We start from the raw sequence: 21,071 nt of genomic DNA, 5'->3' as shown, positions 1-21,071 counted from the left end.
GCGCTTGTGAATAGGACTGAGCTGCCTTCAGTCTCTATAAGGGCTGGTCGCCTTCTCCTAGTCTCTCTCCCAGGGCACAGCATTTTGAGCTCCCAAGCCCAGAGTGGGGGTTATATTGCACCTCTTAACAGGCTCTCCCATCTTGTGCCCTTGCCCTGTGAAGGTTCTGCTGAGGTTTCCTGGCCCATCAGCAGCCCTGAGTGGGACAGCTATGCCCCAATTCTGGGATCACACTTTGGGTTTCCCTGTCCACCTGGGTTATGTCCCACAAGTCTTCACTGCTTTGGAATTCTACATTGCTTTCAAATATCATTTCTAAATACTTCCCCAGCTTCTCTGGCTGTTTTCTGTGGGGACGTGGGTTCAGATGACGTAGGCTACCATTAGGAGAAGCAAAGCTCTTCCATTCTTGCACCGTCAGTTGAATCACAGTGCCTGTCACATCCTATGGCCTCGTGTCATTTTCCAGCCCTCCCCCTGGGAAGGGCATGTAGGAGTTTTCTGGTTTTCACTGTGAACCATGCTGAACATCTTGCTACTCATATCTGTGCTTACTTTTCTAGTTATTTCCTTTAGATGAATTTTTGAGAGTGAAATTGTTGAATCAAAGCTATGCACATTTTTGAGGCGTATGATAACCATTTCCAGACTGCCTCCTGGAAGGTGGTACCAACTTACACTTTTACCAGCTGTGCGTGAAAGTGCCCATTTCTTGGCCCCACACCAACACTAGCATTTCATACTTCAATAAACCTGGCGTGGCCTTGGGCAGCTACCAGGCTGGCTACAATAATCATGGCTTTAAAAGTTCTCAACACTTTGGACCTATGGGTCAAATCTCATAGCGTAAATCAACAGGTAAGACGACAAGGCCTGAGGTCCAGTAAAAAGCCAGCATAGCATGTCTGGCATGAAAAGGTCTGGATAATAGAAGTTCACATGCAAAAACTTAGGAGCACATAGGTGAGATAATGCACTTCTGGGCTGAATTCACACACTGTGAAGGTGCAGATCCAAGGGGGCTCAGTGAACCGTGAACTAGGGGAATCATAGCTGGAATACTCTAAGTATGGCTCCATTTTAAGAACCTGATGCACCTGTGCAGTTCTAGCAGGTACAGAATGATGGCTGGTCAGTCAGTTTACTCTGGGGAAAACATTGGAAGGAATAGGAGTGGTAAGTCCCCACAAAAGCTGCACCTGGAGGACAGCATGGTGATTTTGAGTGACTTTTCTTCTTAACTGCATTTAGAAATATTTTAAAATAAGAACTAGAAAGCTGCCTACCAAATATTGTATTTTGAAAACTGTTTTGGCACCTCGCTCCCCTTAGTCCCCCCAAAGGGCTGGAGTTGGTTATGGGCCTGTTGTTGTCTCCAGTCCCTGTCTCTCATGACCCTCGCCTGCCAGGACTTGGAAGGGGTTGTAGCAGAGGAGGTGTAGCTGCGGGACTCCCTCTGGGCTGTGAATTTCTCTGTTGTTGCATACTACATAGCAGTTCACTTTTAGCTTTGAGAAGAAAGATGGGCTGGTCTTCTGGCTACTCCGTGTCCCATGTTTGGTTTAGTTCATTTTGGTTTTCTTTATAAACAACATTCTTCCGGGATAAGTAAAAAAATGTACAGGTGGAAGGGGGCAGAAGAGTGTGTGTGTGTTTTGTGGTGAAGGGGTAAAGCCCTCTACTGAAAAGGGAGGTCGTAAGCTTTCCAGTTCAGATAACTGTGATTGGCAGTTTGGATGAGGTTCATACGAGTGGTTCTTTTTCCCAGTTCTGATAGGAGAACAGAAATAAGTTTGTGTATGCATGATATCTTGCAGCAAAATGAAAACTCAAGTGGAAAAACAGGTGTGTGGTGGTGGATTGGCGGACAAAGAAGCGCTCACAAAGACAACCAGGGTCTGACCAGTACAAACGGCGGAGTGGTATAACCTTTCTGTCAACCACGTGAAGGGCTCCCTATGTGCCAGCCTTGTCCACAGAGTGGTATCAACTGTGTATATTATGATTTACACATGAGGAAGCTGGAGCTCAGAGATGTTAGCAATGACTGGGTTTCACTGAGAACATGGTGGAGCTCAGATTCCACCCGAGGTCTGTGTGATCCTAAATCATTTGCGGGGAGAGAGAGGAGGTCATAGGAAAGATGAGTTCTAATTCCACGCGAAACTGCTGGTGGGTTTATGGACCACTTTCCTCCCCCACTAAACCTGGGTGTTCTATTGATAAGTCTTCAGCAGGGAAGCCTTTCCCTCCAACCCGAGGGCCAGGCAGCAGTTCTGTCCTGTTCCAGGGCACCTGGGTCAAGAGCCTCCTGCCCCCAACAAGGGGAACGCACATGGGCAATCCTGGCTTCTAGCTAGCGATTCACCAGAAAGGTATTCTCAATTCTTCTCTTTGAAATCATTGTAAATAAAAGATTTTTCAGCAGAAAAGATATTTTCAAGAATCCCTGTATGACATTCTATCTCCAGAGAATAAGGGGACTTTGTTTTCACTGTTTGGAAGTCAGGACAGGTCCATGCTGTCCGCACCCGTCGGCTGCATCTGTTAGCTGTCCTGTCTCTTCCTCTGGTTTTCCCTGCGTTGACTCAGCATTATTTAGTTTTGTCTTCCAGTTCAGTTGGTGATTTGCCTGATTTTGCATCACTTTTAAAAGGTCACGCTTGGGAAGGGAACAGATCTCTGCTCTTCCCTGAAGGACTGGGAAGGAGCCTTGGGCAGCCCTCAGTAGCCCTCCCGATCTTCCCCAAAGCAAATGAAGCGAGGGCACAGCCATTACTGTCATCTCCGTTATCACGTCCCCCTTGAGCCTGTCAGTATTGTCCTGGTAGAAGTCCTGCAGGTTTCACAGTGACCTCTAAAATGCTGCCACATTTCCATTCGGGTTTCTTTTCAAATGGGTGGATCCAGTAAGGCCCAAAATGGGCCAAGGATTTGGTGGCCACATACATGGGGTCATTCCGGACCCCACCTCTGTGAGGACTGGATTGTCCACTTTGATCTGAAAATCGCCTATGTTAAGGGCACATCTAAGTACCTAAGCTGTCAACACCACATCGACAACCAAGTAGCGGGTATAGTCATTTGTTCAGCACAGGATGATGATGACTAAACTTTCTAGTAGAGACCGAGACTGGTTACCAAGGAAGGCAGGCTGTATTTAGCACACTACCAGGACTGCTATGTTAGAAATTCAATGGAGGAATGAGTGAACAGCATTTCATAGTGCACCCACAGTGTCAATAAAAAGCACTGATGTTGCGCTTTCTGTGTACAGGACAGCAGTGCCCATGGCAGCTTGATGGATTCCCAGAGTCAGCCAGGGCCTCGAGGAGCCGGTAGCCCAGGGAGGGCGCAGCTGCAGAGACTGGAGAGGGGAGCTCCACCTGAGCCATCAGGGATACACCGGGGCCAGCGGCATCTGGGGGTGTCACAGGTTGGGGGGTATTCAGGAAGTAGAGGTGGGGCAAAGGAAGGAACGGGGTGCTCACTCATGCCACGCGTGTCTGTACTCCATGCCATCGTCTAGGTGCTCTTTGACTTGTTAAGGTTGACAGGTAATTGAATGTCTTCATAAGGTACAGTGCGATGTTTTAGTACAAGTACGCACTGTGTAAGGATCCACTAGAGATATTAGATGATCCATCATTTCAAGCGTTTATCATTTCCTAGAGATGAGGACATTCCAGATCCTCTCTTCTAGCTGTTGTCTTTATACCATATAAATCAAAGGGATTGCAGACCGAGGTGTATGGGATGCTCGGGAAACCAAGATGAAGGGGGCAGTGAGTATTGAGCCCCACGTTAAGCATCTTGGGGAACAGTGCACAGAGGGTCCCAACCTATGAGCATAAGATTTAGGGTTTCTCAACTTTATGATAGTGCATTCAGTGCAAACCAGACTTTGGATTTTGAATCTTGCTCCTTTCCTGGGCTCACATTATGCACTATTATCGGCTCTAAGCAGCAATGGCGAGCCACGGCTCCTAGTCCCCTTGACTGTGGGAAGCCATTCTCCCACGTGATCGGGCACCTCCCTGATTGGGTGTGAGGCATTCTGGCCAAACTGTGTCAGAGCTAATCCCCACCCTCTCCAGGTGCGAGAGCCTGTCCGTGTGGGGGTGTGACTGACCATTGACCCTGAGACCAATCACTGACCCTGACCTTGGAATGCTGCCCCCCTCGACCTTCATTGGATGGAATTCTCCCCTGAAATTCTTGTTCCCCAATAAAAGGCCACTCCCTGGCACGGTCTCTCTCTCTCCTGCTGGTCCTGAGTAAGCCTTGCTGCCCCACCGGGTGGTTCGAGGTGAGAGCCAGAGGGAAGAGCCGTCCTGGACCTGGTCATAGAAAAAGGTCATTGAGTCTGTGTGTTTATTTCCATCTCACTAGTCAACTTCTATGCCACGAACCTCTTTAATGAAACCAGGCTGGTCGCCTGGTGGACTTGACAACACGGGGGGATCAACAGTGCTCTTGGATGTGCTGCACTGAGATATAAGCCTCAGTAGGTCAGGAGTAGTAAGTGTGCTTTCAAATTACTGTGCATCGATTGGGACTTAACTCCATGCTGCAATGAGGAGCCTCTGTCGGGGACTGGCTGACAGCGCAGTTGGGAGGAGAGGTGGAATGAGGACCATACAGCAGGGCGGAATTGCAGAGTCTAGAGGAGGAGGCACAGAGGTCCGCTGCTCCCTCAGCACAAAGCTAAGAGAATGCGATGCTTCAGAAGATGGTACCAGAGTGGTCCCAAAGGGTAAAGATGGCAATGGGAAAAGAAGAGGGTCACAGACGCGGAATCCCTTGGGGATGTTGGGGTAGGTGCAGGACCTGCTGGTGAGTTTCAACACAGCAGATTTGAGTTGCTGCTGAGAACCAGTTGGGCACATCTTGCAGGATGTCGGTGGCACACGTGCTGAGCTCCAGAGAGAGGCTGGAGAGGTTTGGAATGGAGGGTTTTCTACATGGAGGACCAGGCTTCCATAAGTGTCAGTGGACTTCAGGACTAAACCATTTTAACAGGAAATGATTTGAATCCCAGTTTCCACTTAGCAAAGTGTCCTGACTGAGGACCACACTGTCCCAGACAGGCCTGGGCTAGAGATGGAGAACCGCATCCTCAAGGAGTGCAGTGTCCTTTTGATACTCCAGTGACATCATGTGGTGGCTCCCAGAGGCCACACAAAGAGCCAGGTGACTTCAAAGGAGCAGAGTCCTTGCCTTGCTCTTCTTGAGTCTTAGAAGACAGGGACCAGGGCTGCTTGGACCACACCCCTGACCCTGCTCTGTTCTCCCAACTCCATGGGGTGCCTTCACCAGCCCCACCTGCAGCCCTCACCTCTTCTTCCTGCTCCTCTCTCTCCAGATTCCGAGGCTCCAGCACCCCAAGAAACAGAGGACAGGCAAGCCAAGGGAAAAGCTGGTGACCCTCTTACTTCCGTGTTTGTCTGAATGTTGCGAAATGTGAATTTTCTTTGCAAGGTCTCTGTGAGGCCTGGAACCTGAATCTTCATGGTGCAATTAGAATGGGTTTACAGAAAGTTAGCAATTAGCTGTGACCCTGTTTATAATAGAAAAACTTGTTTGCACTTGGCTTCACTTAGTCCACAGCCACTTGGCAGTGCTGCTGTGATCAATAGCAGGATTAGGCTTTAAAGGGCTTATTATATTATGCTAATGTTTATTTGAAAGAGATCACAATGATGCTTTGTAAATGGCGCTTAGTCAACATGTGAATGGGGTATTCTCTGGAGCTCCCCTGCAAACAAACCAGAAACTTAAGCTATTAACTTCCCCTGACTGACAGTTTTGAAATGTTTGTAGGGGAAAAAAAAATGGTTCATGAATGTTTCCAGACATCAAATTAGTTAGATAAATGAACTTTGAATTGGAAACCAAGCTTTCTGGTTAATAAACACAGCGTGTGCTATTTCACGGCTGGCTGTCTTGTAAGGGTGGGCAAGCCATTCCGAAAAGCAATGCTGGTTTATAAGATTTTAATATCCTGATTATATCAGTAAGCAAGCTTAGGAGTTATGCCCTATAAAACATTTCACATCAGCATGAAGCATATTCACATGTTTGCTCTGTATCTGCACAGGGGTTTTAGAAGCTTCTGTCTCCTTCTATGACACTGGATGTAGATATAGAGATATAGATAAAGATGTGTGTATAGATATTACATAAGATCATCTTCTCCTGTGGAAGGAGGGAAAAGCCAATTTGCTTCCCATCATCAAGTGCTCAGAACCTGGCTTACAAATAGACCTGCAATTCATAAACATGCCTTTCAGAAAACCTTAAAAACTAATTTATTATGCCCATTTAGATCTGAATACAAAAAGCTTTTATAAGAGGGGTGCAATCCAGGTAAATAGCAATAAATAACAGGTGGAATGGCGTCTCATCACTGTCGGGCTGAGGCGGCAGTCTCATTTGGAACTGTGTTTCTGTAATAAGAATGTGCTGTCGTTTTATCATGCATGAGAGTTTCCAGACATTTATCATTCGAATATCATACTGATCATCCCAATTATATTTGGATGGTATGTTTGGTTTTTGAGTGCTGCTATAACAAATGGCCAGGACTTAGCGGACTTAAAACAAGACCCATTCATTATCTCCCAGTTCTCTGGGTCAGAAGTCCAGTCTGGCGGGGCGGAGCTGCTGCTTCCAGTCTCCCTGGGTTGAAAGAAGGCAGGGTGTCTTCTTTGGCAGAGGCCCCAGGGAGGATCCCTCCCTTTCCTGCCCACTTGAGCTGTTGGCAGAATTCCGCTCTTTGAGGCTGACAGACAGATCTCTGTCTCCTGTAGGCTGGGGTGGGGCGCTCTTCCCAGGCTCTGATTACCTTGCTACATCTTCAAAGTGTGCAGCCTGGTCAGCTCCTTCTCTCATTCTGTGTTTCTGACCCCAGCTATGAAAGTTTGGCTGCTTCTAAGGACCTTTGTGATTACATTGGGTTTATCAAATATTTCAGGATAATGTCCCTGTCCCAAGGTCCTTGAACTTAATTACACCTTCGCATCCCTTTTTCCAAGTAAGATAACCTATTTCCTGGCTCTGGGGGTCAGCCCTGGAGGCAGAGCTGCACTCTGCCTACCCTGCCTCCTTAACACCACCCCATCCTCACAGCCCTGATGACCTCTCTCCGCTCCACCCCTCCATCCTTTGCCTTGTATTTTACATTATTCACATTTTATCAAAAGTCCTTTTGTTCTTCTGCTGCCTTTATCTCTCTCTGTGTCCTGTTCTGGATTCTTCATTATTAAGGTCTAAAGATGAGCCGGATGACCCTAGAATTCTCTAGATGCTAGTGATGCTGGGGACCAAGCTAGGAATGAGCACATTGGTCATTTTTCATTCAGTCTCAGGAATGGGGATAGAGCTCTGGGGAGAGTAGTATGCTCATGTGGCATGTGCTGTGTTCTGTCCCCAGCAAGGGCGAGGGGAAGAGAGAAGGAGCCCTGCCTCCTCTCCTCAGAACAGAACACAAGGCTGTTTTCAAAGGCCTGGGTTCCCACCTGTATCCTTTACCCACAGCTGTCCCCTGGGGATCCTGCTCTGGACTTCAAAGCATGTGTGGACCAGGACAATAATGTTCCACTGTGCAAGATTCTATTTTCCAGGCGAAAATACACCATGAACTAGTGAAATAAAAACTAAAAAATTACTGCAGATGATGAAATACTCCAGGAAGAGGCAGAACTGGTGGGCAGGAGCAAACAGCCCCACTAGATGTCAGGGCCTGTCAGAGGCAGTGAGGTCCAGGCCCACAGCTGGTGGTTAGGCCACACAAAGCACCCCAACAGGGCACTTCAGTGGAGGATCAGCAGGACTGGAGACCTGGGCTTGGCCTGTCCTACAGTGAGCAAGCTAGGAATGGGCTCCTGCTGAGCAAGAGGCCCTGGGGTGCCAGGCCCATGGCTTAGAAAAATACAATAGTTCACTATCAACTGGCCTTAAGAAAGAGCATCACTAAGCTGGGGAATTCTGGTGGAAACCACCGGTGGATTTTTCCCAGTCCCCCTCTTTGTGATGGATAGGGAGGGAGTGGTCAGATAGAAGCTGAATTCCAGGTGTGTTGGAGGCATCTGCATCCCCCTGCTTTCCAGACTGCCTTGCTAAGTCACATCGTCACTTTCCCCTTCCAACCCGACTTGTGAACTCAAGAAGGAAACAGCTTCCTGGTGCTGGCTTCAGAATCAGTGTGTGATAGACCATGTTTCACGCCACAAAGCAACCAAATAGATTTTTAAAGATCAATATAATTCCTTGCATCTTACTTGATCAGAATGGAATGAAGTTAGAAATCAACACCAAAGGCGGGGGGAAATCCTACAGAAACTATATCAACATGTGGAGATTGAATGATACATTTTTGAATGACACATGAGTGGCAGAAAAAAAAATCAGGGGAGAAATTTAAAAATTCTTAGCCTCAAACAAGCATAGTGACACAACATACCAAAACTTTGGGACACTGTGAAAGGCAGCTCCAAGAGGAAAGTTTCTAACTCTGCCTACGTTAGAATATCAGAAAAACCCCAGATAAACAGCCCTAATGATGCATTTCAAGGCCCTTGGAAAAAGAACACACCAATTCCAAAGCCAGCAGAAGGAAGGAAATAATTATGATCAGAGTCAAGATCAATGAAATAGAGATAAAAAATACAAAGGATCAATGAAATGAGTTGGGTCTTTCAAAAGAAAAACAAGATTGATAATCTCTTTGCTAAACTAACCAAAATAAAAAGAGAGAAGACCCAGATTAATAAAATTAGAGAGAAAAAAGGAGAAATCACCACAGACATCACAGAAATCCTGAGAGTCATTAGGGACTTTTTTGAAAACGTATACTCCAGTAAATTGGGAAACCTAGAAGAAGTGGATACATTTCTAGACACCCATGACCTGCCAAAATTGAATCAAAAGGACAGAGAAAACCTTAAAAGATCAATAACAAGGAATGAGATAGAAGCAGTAATAAAATGCCTTCAAACAAAGAGAAGCCCAGAACAGATGGATTGTCAGCTGAATTCTATCAGACCTTTAAAGAAGAACTAATGCCAGTGCTTCTCAAATCAGTCCATGAGCTATAAAGGAGTGGAACATGTCCAGATTCATTCTATGAAGCCAGCATCACACACATAGAAAAACCAGATCATGTCACATCAAGGAAAGAAAACTGCAGACCAATATCCCCAATTAAGTTAGATGCAAAAATCCTTAATAAAACATTAGCAAATTATATTCAACAGCATATTAAGATGGTTATACATCATGACCAAGATGGTTTTACCCCAGAAATGCAAAGATGGTTTAAAATATGCATATAAATAAATGTAATTCATCACATAAAGAGAATTAATGACAGAAGTCACTTGGTCATCTCAATAGATGCAGAGAAAGCCTGTAACAAAATTCAGTACCTATTCATGATTAAAAAAAAATTAAAAAAAAAAACCTAAGGATAGAAAGAACCTAGCTCAACATCATAAAGGTTCTATATGACAAACCCCAAACAGACATCATAGTGAATAGGGAAAAACTGAAATTGTTTCCTTTAAATTTGGAAAAAGACCAAGATGTCCACTCTCACTACTTCTATCTAACATAGTACTAGAAATTTTAGCCAGAGCAATTAGGCAGGAGAAGGAAATAAAGCTGATAAAATAAGAAAGGAAGAAGTCAAATTGATCACTGTTTGTAGATGATATGATCCTATACTCAGAAGATCCGAAACACTTAACCAGAAGAGAGTTAGAGCAAATAAACAAATTCAGCAAAGTAGCTGGTTACAAAATTAACCTACAAAAATCAATAGCTTTAGTATACACCAATAATGAATCTGCTGAGAAAGAAACTAGGAAAATAACCCCATTCCCAACAGCCTAAAAAAAAGAAAAAAAAACTAGAAATAAATCTAATCAATGAAGTGAAAAGACCTATACAATAAAAACTACAGAAGAAATTGAAGAATACACTAGAAGATGGGAAGACTTCCCATGTTCATGGACAGGAGGAACTAAGTATTAAATTGGCCATACTGCCAAAAGCAATCTATAGCTCAATTCAATCCCCATCAATATACCAATGACATTCTTCACAAAACTAGAAAAGAGAGGCCTGAAATTCATTTGGAAGAATAGAAGACCCAAAGAATAGCCAAGGCAATTCTAAGTCAAAAAGCACTGCCAGAGGCATCACAATTCCTGATTTCAAACTATATTACAGAGCAATAGTAACAGAAAATGCATGGCCCTAGCATAAAAACAGGCCCCCAACCAATGATACAGAATAGAAGACAAACCATCCCACACAGACACAGTCGCCTGGTCCTTGACAAAGGTGGCAAAACATACACTGGAGAAAAATACAGCCTTTTTAACAAACGGTGCTGGGACAACTGGTTATTTATATGTAGAAGAATGAAACTAGATCTTTATCTCTCACCCTGCACAAAAATCAACTCAAAATGGATCAGAGACCTTGGAATTACACCAGAGACTTTGCAACTCCTAGAAGAAAGTGCAGGGCCGACAGAATTGCTGTGGTTCCCAGGTGCACGGGATGTCTCAGTGGACGGTCATCCTGCAGCTCTCAGATGCAGGGGGAGACGTAAGATGAAACAGGCAGATGGCTGTGCAAGGCCTTAAGATACTCAAACCACAGCTACACAGATCTGAAGGAAAACTGAAAGCATTTGCTGCAGATTTAAGGATCACACCTGAGGCAGCAGGATCAGGAACTGGGCTGGGAACAGTGCCTGGGCCAAAGGAGGCTGTGGCGAGTCTTTCCCTGGTGGGAAGAGGGAAGCGACTGATACAGTGGAGTCCTTATGCTGCAGAGGACTGAGAAGCGTCCATGCTACAAATGTCCAGCCACAACCCACAGATGCCCTGGAGCTGCATTACATATTTTTCAAAAGCAGTTTCTACCTAAGAATGGGTGATACTGCTCGTTTTGACAAGTTGTTTGCTAATGTCAATTTTCCATTGGGGGAAAAAAAAAAAAAAAAAAACAACTCACAGATAAAAATCATCATCACTTATGTTGATAACTAATGGGGCCCAGCCAGGGACATCCCATGACAATGCTGCAGGGCCCTGGCTCCTTCTCAGGTTATGCCACAGTTAGTTCAACTGTGTCCTCCCTAAACTCCACCGTGTGCCTGTCTTCCTGGCTCTGGAACTAGTACACTAATATTCAAGTGGTGATCAAGATTTCCTCTAAATATTCATAGCAATAAATGACTCCCCTGTGTCCTGTGAATGCCAGGGCTGCCGTTGAAAGCATTTATTTAGTGCCAGAGAGGGACCTGGTTATTTCAGAGTTCCCTTGGATGCAATATTTTAATATCGTTGTTCTGCCTGAAAAATTAAAGCCCTCTGAGCTTCCAGTATCGACAGTTAAGATGAATGGCTTTGGCTCAGGATGGGCCACAGTCTTTGAAAGGATGACCTACAGGAGTGGACATGGTCACTGAGTGGTGATTCCCTCCTGCCCACAAACCCTGCTGCCATTCCAGTGCCCATGATTTCAACTTCATGATCAGAGGCAGATTTTTCTAAGTCATTGAAAATTGGATATGCTTTAAGGACAAAGACCAAGGAGATGGTCCTGTGCATCATTCTGTCCATCAGACAGAAATAAGAAGGAGGATATGCACCCCTGCATCTATGTAGATCTAGACTTATGGACTCCAGAAATTTTTATAGCCATTATGGGTGACATAATTGAAACTCAAGTTTGGGTGATTTCCCAATTACACTAATTAAAGGGCAGGACAACATGCAAGATGCCAAGAGGAAGAAGAAACTGTGGCTGATCAATAAATCACTTTTTACCCATCTGTAAATATTGCAGTCGGTTGGCCGCCCTGGCCCAGTGCGCTGTGGGGCACCTCTGCAGCCAGGCAGCTGAGGGCCTAGGAGGGAGCCCCGGCCCCCGCAGATCAGCCCTTCAAGGTGGAGTGTCTGATAAGTGTGGCCCAGGGACAAAGCTTTTGTCCTGGGAGGAAAGGAAGACCTTGGGAAAATGCTGTGTCAGCCTGGGCTTGGTCTCCCTGCCCACGTGCTCCAAGAAGGGACTTGGAGCTGAGTCCAGGCAGAATTGGGAGTGGAGCGAAAGTGAAAACAGTGAGAGCTCTTAAAATACTGTGTAAGAAATTGGGGCGGGGGCAGGGGGGACTGAGGCTGTAGCTCAATGGTAAAGCGCTTACCTCGCATGCATGAGGCACCGAGTTTAATCCTCAGCACCACATAAAAATAAATATGCTGTGTGTTTATCTACAACTAATATATATGTATGTATATATATATATATATTTTTTTTTTTTTCTTAAATAAAAAAAGAAATAGGGATGTCGAAGAGGCCTGCATTATGACCTGTGTACACACGACACACAAGTACAGCATATTCGTGCATGCTCTGAAGAGGCAGTACAATAAGGAAACTACCCAGATTCCCTCATCCCTTTACAATTTAAGGACCATCTTCCTTAAGCCTCTGGAGGAAGCTGTTGGTGTTGCTGTGACTTTCTTCGTTGGTGTTGAAGAGAGCTTGCCCCAAGGCCCAGTGGTTCTGGCTGCACAGCTCTCTCCTCCACTGCTGTCCAGCATCCCGTGGGAGCTGGTCCTGTTCTCTGGGATGTCCACCCCACAGACCCCTGTCCCAGCTCTCTGTGGGCCCTTCTTGGGGAGCACCTGATGGCCCACTGACTGCTCTTGATGGTGCCCTGCTCCCAGCCCTGGCTTTGAGCCCCTCTTGTCCGTGTGTCCCTGGTCCTGAGCCGCTCCCTGCCGGCTGTCTCCACCTGCCTTTGGTGCAGCACTGCTGAGAAAGACGTGCACAGGGAAAGGCGTGCACAGGGGAACAAGGAAGAGAGAGCAAGGCATTCCCTTCTCCCAAGGAGGACAGGCAGAAGAGAAGAAATGAAAAGAAAGCCCGCGCTTACACTTCCTGTGGTCACGTGGAACACGACGTGGACGAGAAGGAAGGTCGTGAAAGCAGTTGTTGAGAAGAGAGGAGTCTGGCCGAGAAGCCCGAGGGCCGTCTTCTCCACACCAAGAAGGGTAGCTGGAAGACTGGAGGGCGTGGCTGGGTGCTGCGGGGGTGACAGCAAGAAGACCCACCTTCCCAAATGCCAGGACTCGTGATAGAGCGGGGGACACAGCCCGCGACGGGGTCGGGGTGGGAGAGGCAGACAGTGGTGCTGGGGCGATGGGCTCCGAAAGCGGAGTCCTGCTCTACACCCAGCCCAGTCGGGGGAAGAAGCCGCAGTGGGCAAGGCAGAGCTGGGTGACGGGAAGGATGCGGGCAGCAGGGTCGCTCTTTGACCTCGGAGCAGGGAAGAGTTTCTCCAATGGGGCACAAACATTGAAATCATGAAGGGCTTTATTAAAATGACATCACTCTTTCACCAGCACACAGGAAAGGGGGTGAAAGGACCCGCCACACAAGGAGGATCTGTGACCCACATAACAGACACCGGAGTAGCATCCAGAAGATACAAGTTAACAGGGACATGACAGATGGACAGAGACTGAAGGAAGGCCAGGGTCAAAGCATGAGCTGGCCTTTCCCAAAGAGGAGAGCCAGGGCTCCCAGGAACACAAGACGTTACTAACCAGGGACGCAGACGCTGAAACCCTTGGGCACAAGATCACACTCGGGAGATTGGTCTTGACTTAACGTTTTGCCAAACATTCAAAGGGATGGAACATTTGTCCATTAATAAGGCAAAGATAAGCAACCCCCGTCCCAGAGGCCCGACCCAGACGCACCCAGAGGGCTTCTGAGATTTTGGTCATATTTTGCTTTCAGCTGGGTGGGAAGTGCCCTGGCAATTATTTTATTGTTGTTTTCTAAAGCCACACACATTTTATATACTCCTTTGATTTACTTTTCCAAACTTAAAAGATAGAATTATAATTATTGCCCAAACGCATCTGGTCTATTGATTAGCACTTAATGGATTTATTCAGTAAATGCAGTTCTTTAGGCATTCAGCACAAGACACGGTTCCATTAGGATAATCAATATATCATTTTAAAAAATGGAAATGGTGTATTTCACCAGCACCAGTTCATTATCTCCAGTGGCTAACCATCAAGAGAAAGTGGGATGAATGCATGCTTTTAAGCTAAGAGGTCTAATGCAATTAGTGGTTTTGAAATAATGTAGCTCTCTGTTCCCTGTCCCCATTGGATTTCTCCTCTACTCTCCATACATCCACTAAGATATACACAGAGAGATTTTCTCATCTTCCTGGGGAGTGTGGGGGGAATGTATTCTTTCAAACATGTTGATGTTGGCATGACGTTGATATAGAATTAGTACAAATATTGATATTTAAATAGCTCACTTATTTCAGGTTAAAGGGTGCTACAAATTATTTATTAGTGGTGTTGGGGATCAAACTCAGACTTTTATATATGCTAAGCACTTGCTCTATCCCTGAGCTATATCCCCAGCACTTTATTTTTATTTACAAATACAATTGTCAGGATTTCTCTTTAAGACAGGGCTTTATGTGTCAATATCTTAGGCAAATGCAATTTGTAACTAAAGTAATATTTATACATACACACATGCAAAACTGTTAGATGAAGATACATACATATGGTGTTTGGGCACCTCTTGACAGAATATTGAGATTTTGTTTTAATATTTTATTATAAACTAATAATCTTGTTTTTCTAAGATATGATTAATGAGTTTGTATTACTCATGAAGTGTTGGTAAGCATGGTGTAAGTGTTGGTAATTAAATCTGAGGGTCAGTGAGTATATAGGGAAAAATCTCTGACACAGAACAAAAAACATTTCTACAAACTGTTACAAGGATGTGGTGTGTGTTTAATGTTACATAGGATTGAATAGTAATATTAATTTTTAAAAGTTCAGCAAACACCAGAAATCCATGCAGCTCTTATAAACACCAGATAGGGTCAAAATACAAAAACTAAGAACTGTGTTTGTGTAAAAAAAAAAAAAAATTAAAAATACGTTTAAAAAAATTCTGTCTAAAACCCAGAAAAGTGCACAAACATTTCACATATATGGGAATTCACCTGTTTAACTCTCAAGTTGAAGTCATTATTTAAAATAATATAATCCATCAACTAAAAGGATATTATTTTAAATCATTACAATGTGTAGATCCATATGATGTAGAAGATAATAATTTATATGGATGATGATCGTTAAGTAGGAGAGCTACCTCCAGGCTCATGAAACCCTAACCTTGGGTTTGAACCTGCTGATGCTCCCTGAAGACCCCCACTCGGGAAGCAAATGGACCCTGCAGGTGAGGGAGCCTCATTCGGAGCCGTCTGACACGAATTGGTGTGAATATACTTTGTATACAACCAGAGATATGAAAAATTGTGCTCTACCTGTGTAACGAGAATTGTAAAGCATTCTGCTGTCATATATAAATAATAAAATAAAAGACCTTTCTGTGCAGGTGCAAGGGTTCCACATCTGTGCTGTCTGCTCACAACGTGCAGCTGCTGAGTTCTAAAATGCATCTGGTGCAACCAATGAACTGAATGTTATTTTGTTTAAATGGCCATATATGGCTGGTAGCTACCATATTAGACATAGTAAGGCCACAAGAAGATGTCAGAGGGCCACACTAATAATGGGGGCCTTACATTTCCACACTAGTGACATGCACTAGTTAATGTAGGCTTTGTCATTTCTCCAAAACTCATGGGATCTTCACTTGTGGGTTTTTTCACATTTTATTTCATTTTTAACTAATTTTTAATGTTGGATATTTAGAATTTGCAGTTCGTTTTGTCTTAAGTGTCACATGTGGATGGTTAATTCGTCATCTAGTTGAAACATTGTATTTTTAAAATGTCTCTTGGACTCTTGAGTAGTAATACTGCCTTTCAAATACAGAATATTAGAAAACTACATATAAACGTTTTATTCTCATAGCTCTCATAAAAGCATAGAACCCAAAGGATTCACAAAGCAAAGGCAGACAGAGCCAATGCCACTGAAGTCAGCTCTGATTTAAGGAGGGTGTCCATGATCTGCAAGGCAGTGGTCACCTGTGGTGCTCATACTGGGCTGACAGGACAGCGGTGCCTGTCCCGGGGGGTGCCTCCCCCATACTTTTCCTAAACTGCTAAAGAAACATTAATTTGTGCACAGGGCTGCGATGGCATTTGGCTTTTCTTAGGTGGACCTCATCCTTAGGAACGGACTGAACCTCGGTTCTTGGGAGAGGACCTCGCAAGGCCTGGGCTAGCACCAGGTGAGCGAGGAGAAGGCTGTGAAGGTGGATGAGAAGGCAGGTGAGCTCCGGACCGTGCCAAAGCGTGGGTGTCTTGTCAGTGTGGTGTGTTTTAAGCAGGGATGGATTGATTAGGTGGTGATTTTAAAGGTATCCCTCCACTGTCTTTGGGAAATGAAGAAGAAGAGAGCATAGGTGGACATGGAGGAAATTGGAAGGTTTTGCAGGAATCCAGGGTGAGAGACGATTGTGGTTGAGCTGGTCACTAGGACGGGAACTTCAGGGGCTGCTCAACAGGACTTCCTCTTGGATTAGATGGAGCTGGTGAGGGTGGGGGGGCCACAAGGTAATTAAAAATTTACCTTCTAGTTTCTCCTATGAGCAGCTGGGGAAAGGAAGGTGCCCTTCATAGAGACAAGGAGGATCCAGGAAGGAATCCATGGGCCGTGTGCGATGGAGAAGGGGCCCTCGGGTATGTGATGGAAGGAAAGGGGTGTAGAGGCCATGTCAGGGCCTGGTGTCACATTTCCAGCTGCTCTTCTGCTCTTCTGCTCTTCTGTTCTTGAAGTCTCCGAATGTTCCAAAGGGGAACGTGGATTTTTCTCCCTCTGCTGACTGCCAGAGGAGCATAGCCTGATGTTGGTAAGTCAGAGCCAAATGTTTTTCAACCAACCCCTCTTGTTTATCTTTCAGGATCATCCAGAAGTGTTGAATGTTCGAATGCAATTGGAAAGCAGAGAACTGGTCATAAATCTGGAAAGAAATGAGTAAGTCAAGCTAATCCTGGTTTATGGCATGACAGGACAAAGTTAAGACAGCGTGGACTGGGAAGCGCTGTGTAATTTATGTTGGCGTTTAGAGAAGCAGGACTCCATGCATGGGTCTCTCATCCAGATTCAGATTTGAGGATGAAGTTAACTTTAAACAGTTACCCAGAGGAAAAATAAAGAATTTTATCACTCTGAAAAAGAACGTGGTAACTCAGCAGGTTTTCTCATTGTTCAGATGTTTCTTTTGTTCAGTCTGATTTTTCAAGGGAAGAATTTAAGCATCCTCTGCTCATTCAGAGTGTCCATAGGTCAGTTTCCAAGTTGTGTGACAGCTTCAAACAGGTAGAAACTCTTTCGTCCCTAGGAAATACCCAAGAATTTATTTTATCTTTCAGAGCTTGTCTCCTCAGGCATTACCTTTATTTGTTTACTTACAAATTTGACTCTTTCCTGGAAAAATTATACAAATTTCCAGAAAATGGTCTTATGTTTTATTCTGGAGCACATGGGTACCACTTCATATTTTGCATGGCCTCCCAGAGAAGCTGTGTCTGCTCCTGTTGGTGTCGGTTCTTATGCTCTGGCTGTCCCCACAAATTCCTCAGCTCTGAGGGGCCCTTCACATTCCCTTTGGTCAGCACCCAGTTAGGAAGGCCTTCTGATAGCATCTGCGGTGGAGGTGTCGGTCAACTTCCCAGTGCTTGATGCAAAGTGGCCGCTCAGCCTTCCAGTGTGTGGGTTTCTTCTCACCCATTTTTGCTGAAATGGCAGTGTGGATGGGAATCCTCTGGAAGGTGTTCCCGAGAGATAGAGAGAGAGAGAGAGAGAGAGAGAGAGAGAGAATGAATATATCATGCAAACTCAAATTAGCATCTTTATGTAAAAAGTCAGATCAACTTATTGACATCAGAACTGTGATTTGAGGGTACTGAGCAAGTCAGAGGAAAGAGACCACCAAAGGCCACCCTAGCATTTGGCATCTCATGCCATGGGTCCTTAGAGTCACATAAAATCATGTGCCTTCCTCCTCGGGATCCACAACCTGCCTCTCTCTCTCTCTCTCAATGTATATGTTTTTGAAGAATAATACTGTTTATTTGTGTGGTAGAGACAATATTTACTAAACTTTATCCAGAACTTGAAAATAGGGCAAAAATGCCTCTTTATATTTTATCTTACATGTTCACCCCTCACCATTAGATGTATCTAAAGCTTTGTAAATAATAAATAAGTAATGTGTTTTAGCATTTCTGGTGCCGATGGTCTTCAAATAGAGATTCCAGCACACATACTGAACATGTGAACTGTGTGCTGCTTCTGATGGCTCTCTTAGGAAAATCAACACTTTCATGGTCTTTCTTTTTGGCTTTCATGTAGGAATATTATGGGGCATTTAAATTTTTATAAATGTTGCTTCTATTTTCTTATTTTTTTTATTTGTTCTTTTTAAATAAGCATGACAGTAGAGTGTATTCTGACATATTCTATATATATATGTGGTGTGACTTAGGATCCTGTTCTTGTGGTTGTGCATGATGTGGAGTTACATTGGTTGTGTATCCATATAAGAACATAGAAAAGTCGTGTCCTATTCGTTTTACTGTCTTTCCTGTTCCCATCCTCCGTCTCTTCCCTTCACTCCTCTTTATCTAATCTCATTTAAATTACTGTTCTTACGTGTTTCTGAAAATATCTCCATGGAGGAAGCTAGGTATTCCTTGAAAGAGCAAAGAGAGGGCTTCCCTCTGGGCTGCATGCCCTCAGAGGCACTGCCATGATTGGCAGCTGTATTGTGACTGACCCTATTGTTAGGCAGGGACATGGTGCCCAGCATGGGGGAGGCTGATCCTAAACTTTGTAGGTGGTATTGCAGGTAGAGGAGAGGAAATAGCCTTAATAAAATCCTGAAGTTATTTCTTTTTACTGTAAAAGGAAGATCAGCAAAACATTGAACACCATAAGGGAAAAAAAAGGAACAAAGAATTAAAAAAAAAAAATTCCTTCGACTGAGCATGACCCTGGTTGACATGGCGCATGCTAATGCAGATGATTTTTCTCACAAATAAGTCTCTGCTGCTGTTGTCTTTCTGAGATTGTAGTCTTTGTGTGATTTTATATCCTACATTTTCATTTAGCTACGGAAAGGACGTGCCATTCCAGGTAGAAATGATTTCTCAGAGCCCCTCGGGTCCTCTGAGTGTGGAAAGTGGTTTAATAGCCTCATTCATGCTTCCCTCAGAAAATGATTTACCTTCCCTTAGCTGCAGATAGTAAAATATACATCGACAATTGAACAAGGACTAATTAGTATAAAATGTTATTTTAAAAGGTGTGTTAATGTGCTTCCTTCCAATCCTGGGCCTTTCATATAAGATAATCTTGACATTAGAAAAGTTGAAAACATAAAACCATCTCTTCTCAATTTATTTCTCTCTTCCCAACTGCTTTGTCAGCTGACATTTAAAAAAAAACACACACACATGGAGCATGTTTAAATATGTTTCTATGATGTCCTATAGCTTTATTTAGTAATAGTACTTGTACCAATTTCAAGAATTGCATTCTGTTAAAAGTAATATTTTCATAGTCAGAGCATGCCAATATTACTATTTTAATAATGCACTTCCCAAAATACTTCTGTATGACTATTGTTTTTGAAAGAGTCTACGCGTTATTACAAATGGAAAATTCCTTTGAGGCAATGAATACCAAAAAAATCTACAGTTTTATAAATGAAATGGAATGCTTTTATGCTACTAGCTTTTAATGCTATCAGACATAAAAAGTATAAATCACTTGTTTATAGTATAATTTTTAATTTGCACAGCCTTTGGTGCAATAGGACCAACTCAGAGAGCTTATTCAAATAAAGCTATAAGAACTCAATGATAAAAATATAAGCAGAGGTTATTTAAATATTTAACAACCAGTATAGTAAAAAGGCCTGACCAATTGAACGGCCCCTGACCAATCTGAAGGTCAATCCAATGGACCAATCTGGTTGATATGCTGCTTCAGTGCCTGGGGCCAGCAATCAGCCCTGTGTTCAAGGATATTCTTTGCAGAATGTTTTACTTAGACGTAAATTGATAGGAATTCAATTAAATAAATTATGGCTCAGCTGTGGAGCAGAATACTATTCAATAATTAAATATGATGAAGAATTAAATCATTGCAAAGAAATTTATAGAGCAATCCATATAAATATCATGTTAGAAAATAGTTTACATGGTAGTCAGTTTTTATTTTAAAATCATACACATGACATGGATCTCTGGTAGTAGGATGATGAGAGGTTTTTTATTGTCTTAACGTTTCACAAGAAGAAAATGTTACTTTAAGATTAGGAAAAAAAAATCCTTTTGTTATGAAGGGGAAAAAACTTGAAAATAAAAAGCTTGAAAATTCTTGAAAAGAAGGTTGAAGTATTTACAGTTCATAAGAGAAAACGGGGAAAGGCTACTTTGCAAGGCCTTTAAAAGCTTCCAGAAACTTCCAAAGGGCAAAATAGGCCTACTCATTGAAGATTGTCTTTGAATATCTAGGAATCTGTTTTAATGTAAAATCTACTTAGAAATGAAAACCTAAATAAAAGTGGCCCGAGTCCCCTAAGTCGTAGGAGCTATATACTGAAGCTAATGCGGAAAGAGAGTCACCTAATTATCCGTGCTCGGAAGCTCTTCCATGGTGAAGCAGTCCACAGAGCAGGGCCGAATTCTAATAATAGTTGTTTCAGGGAATCTGTTTTATTTGCCTTCTAGCATCCCTAATTTGTGCTGATCGGCTGTTTACTTAAAATCTGTTTGTATAGCGTAATTGAATGTTTAAAGGAACACACAGCTTCCCCACGCCCCCCCCTCCCCCCTGAAGCGTTTTTCTTCCTGCCGTCTGCCCAGGGAGGGAGGCTGGTTTATCGCTTCCATAACTCACCCCATCCCTGTGGACACCCAGGCCCTTGCTCACACAGGTGCTTTATTGGACAGGCAGGCCAGCTCAGCCATCGTTTTTCAGTTTAGGGTAATTAAAAGTGAGGGCCGTACATCACACTGA

The 21,071-nt window shown here is 43.9% G+C and overlaps 1 protein-coding gene across 1 annotated transcript in view; it reads left to right on the top strand.

Moving 5' to 3' along the window:
- Adam12 (ADAM metallopeptidase domain 12) overlaps positions 1 to 21,071 on the top strand; it is a 312,364-nt gene that overhangs the window by 74,670 nt on the left and 216,623 nt on the right. The window contains exon 3 of the mRNA XM_077105443.1: positions 16,945 to 17,018. Coding sequence (XP_076961558.1) covers positions 16,945 to 17,018 — 74 coding nt within the window. The remainder of the gene's footprint in view (positions 1 to 16,944; positions 17,019 to 21,071) is intronic.

This window comes from Callospermophilus lateralis, chromosome 15, assembly GCF_048772815.1.
Source record: "Callospermophilus lateralis isolate mCalLat2 chromosome 15, mCalLat2.hap1, whole genome shotgun sequence".
Taxonomy (NCBI): domain Eukaryota; kingdom Metazoa; phylum Chordata; class Mammalia; order Rodentia; family Sciuridae; genus Callospermophilus; species Callospermophilus lateralis.
This window is presented reverse-complemented; position numbering and strand designations above follow the sequence as displayed.